We start from the raw sequence: 9,426 nt of genomic DNA, 5'->3' as shown, positions 1-9,426 counted from the left end.
GAAAAATCAAAAAATATATTTTAGAAAATTAAAACCTGTTTTGTCCCTAATCTCAGGAATCACTGAGTTACACTATCCATCCATCCATCCATCCATCCGTTCTCTTCTGCTTATCCTTATCCCAAGTGGACTGAAGCCTATCCCAGCTATCATAGGGCAGGATACACCCTAAATAGGTTGCAGGGTTAATTAACTGTGAGAATTTCTATGAGTATTAAGTATTAAAAATAAACAATTGTATTTCTTTGAGTCCATTTACCCAGTTCAACAGTATCCTATGACCTGTCAGTTTGTCTGAACCAGAAAAGTCTGGCCAGACAGCTGTTTGTTTGATCATCCTTACGGGAAGTCTCGCATCACAGTGCAAACAGGCCCTGCAAAGGAAAATTTTCTAGACAAAAGGATAAACTGTTACTCAGTCTGCTTGCAATGCTTATCTGTTGTGGTCCTTTTTCATCTTTTATATTTTCCGGCCATCGGACCAGGATTTTATAACTTCATCTCTCATGGTGGGGCACAATATGATGAGCCTAGCAGCTGCAAACCTACACGTAATGTATTTTAAGGAAAAATCATCATTTAGACAAGTACTGTAGGTGTCACTGTGTTGAGCATTGAGCTCCAATACATCACTCCCTCTCTCTCTCTGAGAAAGTGCTTATATAGATTATCTTCTCTGGCTGGACAGTTACATGTTAAAGATCAAAGAAATGCAGAGTGGCAGGAGAACCATGTTTACCTTCATAATATTCTTCGAATAACTGATTTCATGTTCTGAAATATGTTGAGTGCTGTCTTTGTTCGATGAATATAAGCTTATATTAATATAAGCTGTTGTTATTAAAAGATTAGAAAAAATCTTTACTTTGTGACTCTTTCAATATGGTTGTCTGACAGAAATATATATGACCTCCAATGTGTTTCATAGTCTGATGAAGGCTAAAAGGATGAAACATTAGCATGTTTGTTGGCTTGGCCAAATAAATTGGTATATTTGAGAATTGTCAGCTATCAAAGTTTTATGTGTGTGCAACCTATTTCCTTTGGGTATTCAGTGCTGGAGTATTTACAAAATGCTTTGCATCCACTGTTGTTAGTATCATTAGCTGAATTTGTCAGTGACACTAACTATGAGGATTTCTGAATATTTAAGTTTTAAAAAATAAACATACCCTGTTTCCCAATGCACTATGACCTCTCAGTTTGTCTGAACCAGCCTTTGACCTGCAGAGCTGCAGATACCAGCTGTTTGCTCATCCTTACTGGAAGTCCAGCATCAGTTTGCCAAAAGGCCCCACAAAGAACATTTTCAGACTCGCATATGTGTTAATATTAACCCTGTAGGTACAAGGGGATAATTATCTGTTTTTGGCTACTCTTGATTTTTCCTTTATATTTTAGCTTTAAAAGGGCCAGCCTTGTCATTTGGTATCATTCTTCCCAGAACAATCTCACGTCTGATTTTGCTTTTTTTTGTTTGTTTGTTTTGACCTAAAATCACACAAACATAAAATAAGAATAGGAAATTGATTTTTTTTTTCTGCGAAAACCACAAGCATGTTTAACAAATCATTCTATCAACTTGTCAATTTCAAAAACCTATGCATAAATTTAGGAAACAACAAAGGTATATACAACTATTTACATAATAATGCAGGAAATGCCTCTGGAATGTTTTGTACAAACTCTTTACAGTACAAAAAGATGTTTGTGTCACTCCAAAATATAGTTCCTGTCCACCAAATGACAGATGGGTAATTCACAGATTGATCAACAGCTTTGTTTACAGAGCCTTAAAATATAAGACAAGAAAAAGAAAGCAAATACAGAGAGAATTGTTTTTTAAATGTCTATATGGGTCCAGGAGAAAGGTGGATCTCTTTACAAACACTGAAGGAGACGAGTTAACCAACTTGGAACTTCCACTGTTGGACGAGGAGAAAAATTCTCCCTCGCTAGCATCAGCTGAGCTGCATTGCCCCCGCCATTTCATACTGTATAGCGCAGAATCACAACTACAGTACGGTCACCTCTAAGCACTTTATATTGTAAGGTAAAGACCCTACAATAATACAGAGCCACAGTGTTCCTGCTCATTGCTCTGACCTGTGGGTAATTAAGCTGTCAACTTATAAGGCCAGCGCTCTCAACTTCTCTTTGCCAGATTCTCAGCTAACCAGAGTTAGTGCAGGCCAACATAGTGTTTATTGAACGTCATAGTAAATTGCCTTGACTTACCTTTTGATTCTCGTTCATAGCTACTCACCTGATTGCCAGACACCAACCTTCTCCATAGAACCTGCATTTGGACGCTGGACCTCTCAGCAGTCTTTATAGCCAAGGCTTTTGCTCACTCCACGCACCTGCCTGCCTCAACTTCAGGAGTTTTGGATTCCTTACCACTCTCCCCTCCATGCTACTGATCCACCTGTGGCAGGTAAACAGCTTAAAGGAACATTCAGAACCATCATCTGCCAGCAATCACCTGGAACCATACCTGAGCTTGTTTACTCTTATTTCAGTGACTCTTGACCCCCCCGGACCCTGCCATCCAGTCTGACTTCCTCTTTGGCCCCAAAATCACAGAACTGCAGTTTCCACTGTTACTTTATCATTGTTCATGGCACATGTTAATACTCATTGCTCACTGTTCAGTTTAATAGTCTTGTTGCACATTCACTTACTTTGAAAATAAACTTTTTTACTTAAACATTAACCAGTTCTCCGCCTGCGTCCTGCATTTGAGTCCTTTTCTCCCGAGTCGGCTTACAGCCGTGACAAAGGCAGGCCCAGAGGCCAGTACGTAACATGGACCCAAGCACAGATACAGACACGGACAACAGAAACTCAGTTTTAACAAGACTTTATTTACAGATGTAAACTTGTACGCAAAGGAAAATGTGCGTGGAGAAAAATGTCGTGTGTGGTCTTACATTTTGTGTGCTATGTGTGTAATGCATACATTGTGTTCTGGCCACAAGCAGCTTCCACTCCCAAGTGGTAAATCCAGGCTCGGCTCTTCTTTAGGCAGTCTTCTTCAGAGAGATTGGCTGTGGCTCAGGATATAGAGCAGGTTGTGCAAAAAGTTGCTGGTTATATCCTTGGTGCCTCCAAGCTTCCTGATGATGTGTGGACAAGGAACCGAATCCTGAGTTGCTCCAGATGCACACTGGATTGTGGGTCTGTTCATGAATATTAGACACAGTGCTTGAATAATAGTGCCCTATGAATGTGTGTTGGATTGGGTGAGTGAGGCTTGTAGTAAAAAGCCCTTTGAATGTTCAGAAAAAGAAAAATGCTATGTGTTATATAAGTGTAAAACTAAAGTTAGTTCAAAGTTATTGCAAGACAGAAGTGCAAAATGCATTAATAAATAATATGTACCATTTAAATCTGAGAAAAACAGCTTCATGAAGGTATAATATAAAAGTATGTTTGGGATCTTGAGTATGACAAGTGTGTTCATTTATCACAGAATGAAGAGTTGCTATGCAGCTTTTTAGACATTGGTAGGAATCATTTCCTAAAGCGTTCTTTATGGCAGCGAGGTTGAATCGATCTCAGAGAAACAGGGCTCTGCTACCTCAACAGTGTGGAGTGGAGCAGGTGTGATGGGTTGTCCTTGATGGACAGCAGTTTGTTCAGTGACCTCCTGTCCCTCACTGAGTCAAACGCCTCCAAATTCTGACCAATGATGTCGCAGTTTTTTTCCTCAGGAAGTCAACCCCCATCTCTTTAGTCTTGCTAACATTCAGAAGGTGGTGACAGCCATCCTGAGCAGCTTCTCACTCAGAAGAAGTAGCTGAATGGAATTAAAGCACTGGAGAAATAAAAAAAAAAAAACATGATTCTAACAATGCCACCTGTACCATCCAGGTGAGAGTGAGCACGCTGCAACAGCTGGATAAGAGCATTATCCACCACTTCAAGAAGAAGGTTAAGCAAACTGAAGAAGGTCAAAACATTATGCCATGTCGTCGATTAGGCTCAACTGTGTGGCAACACTGGATCATGTGCCTATTGATCCAAAAGAAGAGAGAGTGTACAGCCTGTTTATTTAACAACTGATAACTTATTGTGCAAGTGTGTGTGTGCGTGCGCACGTGGGTAGCAGGATATAAAATGTGACCTCTCCATCTCTGCACAGCTCTTTTGGAAGCTTGAGTGTGACAGTGTGTAAGAGAGTCGTCCCAGGCCTTTACCATGAAGACCTGCGTGCTGTTACTGCTGCTGGCGTTGGGTTGTGTGACCATCAATGGTGCACCAGTGGAGCATGGTGGCATGGAGCCAGCCTCATGTGAAGACGCATCAACAAAAGCAGCTGCTGAACTGGCTCTTACCAAAATCAACCAGGACAGGAAGGAGGGCTACATCTTCAGCCTGCACCACCTGTCCAATGCCCACATAAACAGACATGTAAGCCATGCTGCTGAGCTTGCAGTATTATTATTGTATGGTAGACCAGTGCTGTTTAGGGTGGAATTACTTTCTAACAAAGTACCAGACAAGTTCCAACAAGTTTATTGTTGGAACACTTTTAGTTTTCAACCCAGACAGCTAAAGATATGTAACTGAAAATCATTTAGCTGAAATCTAGAGACAGAACAGCAATAAATACTGTACAATTACAATGGTTTTTTTGCATTAACAGTTGCATCTTTTACAGTGTGGCTAACAAGCAACGCATTATTTCAAAAAATGTACAGATGTGATTCATTTAAAACTACATAACCAAACATCTTTGAGAACAAGTAAGGAGCTCAAAATACTTTATTGAAACCTGCAAATGTTTTTATTCCTGTGGCAAACAAAAAATAAGTAAATGTAGAAAACAGAAAAGTTTGCATAACGTGTTCCCTGGAATTCTATTAAATTTGGTGAAACAGAAATGAAACACATCCACTTTTATGAAGGTGGACCGAGTCAGCCTGTTTATTGAACATGATATGATTGGCTAGCCTCAAAAATAGTGTTTGTATTTTGCTAACACTACCTGGTCGAAAAGGGTCAAGATTGAAAATCTGAATGAATTTCAATGTTGTCAGATTGAGAATCAGGTGGAAAACAAATTATCACTACACTGTGAAATATCACGGATTACTCAAACTCAAACCAGTAACCACTCATGATAAATTCCATAAGAGTTTCATTGACTGTAAATATTGTTTGATAAAGTCTGTGTGTGTGTGTGTGTGTGTGTGTGTGTGTGTGTGTGTGTGTGTGTGTGTGTGTGTGTGTGTGTGTGTGTTACAGGGTGAGAATGGTGAGGTTTTCTACCTGACTCTGGATGTCGTGGAGACCAACTGCAGCGTTCTCAGCAAGAGGGACTGGAAGAGCTGTGACATTCGTCCAATGGAAAACATCAAGGTAAGAGCCCACACACCACACACACACGTGCGCACACACAGAGAACACGGGGTCGAGGCTTTCTTAAAATTCTAACTCAAATCTTTCTGTTTCAGCATAGTGATCATCTTAGGTTTGCGTTCCATAAGCATTACTTCACAAGTTGGAAGGGGAATAAAGTCATTTGGTGTATTGATATATTGTATTTGTGTTTGCAGGTATATGGACAATGCAAAGCTGCTATCTTCATCAATAAGGTGCATAGAGTGGAGCGCCTCTACAAATACAGCTGTGTTATCAGACCAGGTATGAAAAATATTAGATAAATCAAAAAAGGAGTTGCAGTTTTCACCTAAATGTAACCATCACATCTATGATGAAATCCAGTTCTACATATACAGCCGCATACTTTATAGAGGAAAAATCAAAACAGGCTGCACCTTATGAGACAATTTGGTGAAATTACAGGTTTTGTGCAACGCCAACATTTAAAACCACTTTTTTTTTTTTGTTGTTCTGCTCAATTCCTGCAGGTATGGTGATGGAGTTCTGTGGCGGCTGTCCATATTTAGCTGACAATAATGAGGAAGCTGAAATTCAGAAGACTGTGACCCACTCTCTCGAGAAGTTCCACAACCAGAGCAGGCCGGCCAATCGTTTCACTGTGCTCAAAATCTCCCGTGCTACTGCACAGGTAAGATTACCACAAATACAAAAGTAAAATTAAGATATGTGACATACAAACATGCTATCTAAATTAAAGACATCCTGTCTCTGAGTAACACTGAAAAACTAATGCACATAGTCATAGTTCTAGGCTGAACTACTGTAAATCATTATTGTCACTGTTAAATACCCCAATTCTTTGATCTTCGAGCTGAAGGAAGAACAACACTCAGTGTTTAAATGCTCAATCAACAATCACTTGTTGATTGAGCTGCTAGTCCGGCAGATTTCGAAGTGTCTGACAGTTACACAAACTCTTATAGCCTCAACCCCCCCTCCAAAGTCATAAAAACTTAAACATCCACATTCTTTCTGTCTCTCAGTGAGCCTAAGTTACGACCTTGGCTTCCTGTTTTTCTCCATCTGTGTAAGATTAGGGAGAATCTCCTGTGCATTATGTTGTGTTCTCTCTGTAATCAGAAAAGCAAGGCCATAATTCTCTACAAACAGTATTTCATTATAAATCAGCAGTATGAAGTACCATAAAACAGTGTAATTCATTCACAGTAAATCAGCAGTATAGTGTAATACAAATCAGTCTAATAAGTCTAATAATTTCACCTTTTCTAAATCAGGAGTATAATGCAACCTAAAACAATCTAATGATTTCACAATCTTTAATTAGAGGTATAGTGTGGCCTTTAGCAGTATGACGATTCTACAATTCTTTAATTAGAGGTATAATGTAGCATAAGACGGTATTAATCCCACATCACATTGTGCGAAAGGTTCAGTGAAAAGCTCTCAATCAATCTGAAATACAACAGTGAAAACATTAAATGGGATAAGAAAGATCCGATATTCATTGTGGACTCTCATTTAGATAGACACGTTATTATGCTTTTTGTGTTTGTGTGTCCAGGTTGTTGCAGGTACGAATTACGATGTGGAATACACAATCCAGGAGACCACCTGCCCCCACACCACAGAAGCAGTGACGGCTGAGAACTGCCCCCCTATGGACTGCGAGTTTGCTGTGAGTCAGGAGAAAGAATTATTTGTCTCACTCATGTAAAGTTGTAATCACACGGGTTGATGAGATTAGTGAGTGCAGTATGGCTTCTCTAATCAGGGGGTCATTTCAAGTTTTTTCTTCTTTTTCTCTTTTCAGCACAAGGGCTTCTGTAAGGCAACCCGCTATCAGCCTCTTTTTGATGAGGGCCAAGTTAATGTCGACTGTGAGATCTATGAGCCTGAGGTAAGACTCACTAACATGTAATATCTGTATTGTTTAGATACCTTTCAGTCGCATAAAGCATATGTGATGAATACTGTGATTTGAATTGGACTTCAGTCGTCAGCTTGATGCTGCAGTAGTTAATGCATTCATCTCACATGTGAAAGTCCCCTGTTTCAAGACCAGAACTATCCCAACTCCCAATCTCAGGAGGTCACAGCGAGCATGCTCCTTGTGCCAGTTCCAAGCCTGGATAAATGGGAGTTTTATTTCATATATGCACCAGAGCTGGTGTGGGAATACCCTGGGAAATACAGAAGCAGACAAAATATCTCAAAATTTGAACTATTGCCACCCTCTTCTAGCACTAACTAAATCAACACAAATTACACTACACCTCTAATGAGGAAAAACTACACCAGTGGTCATTTGGATTTTTATCTCGCAATGAAAGGCTTAATCAGCAACACAGCTTTAAATTAGAGCCCCAAAGAATCATTCTTTAGACTTGAGAATTAGACATGAGTGATTGAAGGCTGTTGTGAACTATCATCTGTGAGTAAATCATTGAAATTTAAAAACATTTTAAAATTACATTGAAAATTGCACCATCTAGCTGACAGGCTGAAGTAGAGTTGAGCAGGCAGTGATCTGCAACACAAGCCTATGTTGTCAAAATGGTCTGTCACAGTTAACACATCCTTAAGCTGTAACAGTATCCAAATGGATGAACTGAAAGATAAAATTTCACACCCCTTAAGAAGGGGGAACATAGCTAGGGACCCCAAAGCTGTTCTTTTGTTGTTTTCATTACAAAGATGGCTGCACCAAAGCACATCCTTTAAGCACATACTCACACCTCTACTTAAGGTTGCTTAACTACAGTATTCTGCACATGCCTTAATATACTGCTATCTCTATCTCTCCTTCAGGCATCTGAGAGGGAGAAGCAGCTCCACCTGCTGGGTGTAGAGACTGAACATACCCATGATGACGCACACTCACACAGTCACCTACATGAACACGAGCACAGCCATGGGCACAGACTTGGGGCCACACCCCACAAGGATCCAGAGGGAATAGTAACAGTCTTGCCTGCCCTGGGCCAGCCTGTGACCCTGCCTTCCTTCCCTGATGTCCCTGCCGGTGGGCCTGGAGTTGCAGTCACTCTCCCACTTAAGCCCGACCCTCAGATTCCCGGAGAAATGGAACCCACCATCAAGCCCTTCCCATCCTCAGTCTCTTCCCAGTGCCCCACCAAAGTGGGAGGGGATCAAGATGTGGTAAAACTCTTCGCTAATGACCCCATATTCAAGCCAGCTGCATAGTGTGGTGCATGAAACTGATCTCAGAAATACACACAAAGGCTCAAGTGTGATGAAGTTATATTGCACAGTGATTGTCAGTGATTGCTAACTTTTTCTGTCACTGTAATAAAGACATTGTGCAAAACATATTGAATTATTGAACTCTCCAATATGTAGTGTGTGTGTGTGTGTGTGTGTGTGTGTGTGTTCAAGTACAGTCATTCATTGTAATTATAGGGGTCAAATGTGCTGTACTTACATACATTTTGGGGTCTGACCAGAATGGGTCCTACATGGGTCAGAAGAGCCATGTTTGCTGGGAATACAATGGCAGTTAAACCATCTCCATCGGTAAAGTTAGTCATAAGAAACTAAGCAAAAGTCAGAAAACTACAACTGCCCAATGAAAGCATGCTTACAGATTGTCTAAAATCATGACCAAAAGCAAGAGGATGATATTGCCGTAACTGTTTATATTAATTTATATATAACAAAACTGAATTTACTGAAACCAGAACAAGTTCATTTACACCTAATGCAATTGATGAAATGAGTCACATCTATTTGGAACATTGGTCAGTACATAACGAGGTATATACAGGGAGTGCAGAATTATTAGGCAAATGAGTATTTTGTCCACATCATCCTCTTCATGCATGTTGTCTTACTCCAAGCTGTATAGGCTCGAAAGCCTACTACCAATTAAGCATATTAGGTGATGTGCATCTCTGTAATGAGAAGGGGTGTGGTCCAATGACATCAACACCCTATTTCAGGTGTGCATAATTATTAGGCAACTTCCTTTCCTTTGGCAAAATGGGTCAAAAGAAGGACTTGACAGGCTCAGAAAAGTGAAAAATAGTGAGATAT

General features: G+C 40.2%; 1 protein-coding gene across 1 annotated transcript; it reads left to right on the top strand.

Moving 5' to 3' along the window:
- Nucleotides 1–4,134: 4,134 nt before the first annotated feature.
- On the top strand, nt 4,135–8,705 carry LOC109194451 (fetuin-B). Its single transcript, XM_019346986.2, has 7 exons — nt 4,135–4,416; nt 5,254–5,367; nt 5,565–5,652; nt 5,880–6,040; nt 6,935–7,048; nt 7,184–7,270; nt 8,182–8,705. The coding sequence occupies exons 1-7, from the start codon at nt 4,204–4,206 to the stop codon at nt 8,575–8,577; spliced, it is 1,173 nt and encodes a 390-aa protein (XP_019202531.1). The 5' UTR covers nt 4,135–4,203; the 3' UTR covers nt 8,578–8,705.
- The last annotated feature ends 721 nt before the right edge of the window (nt 8,706–9,426 follow it).

The sequence above is a fragment of the Oreochromis niloticus genome, linkage group LG17 (assembly GCF_001858045.2).
Source record: "Oreochromis niloticus isolate F11D_XX linkage group LG17, O_niloticus_UMD_NMBU, whole genome shotgun sequence".
In the NCBI taxonomy this organism is placed as follows: Eukaryota; Metazoa; Chordata; class Actinopteri; order Cichliformes; family Cichlidae; genus Oreochromis; species Oreochromis niloticus.
This window is presented reverse-complemented; position numbering and strand designations above follow the sequence as displayed.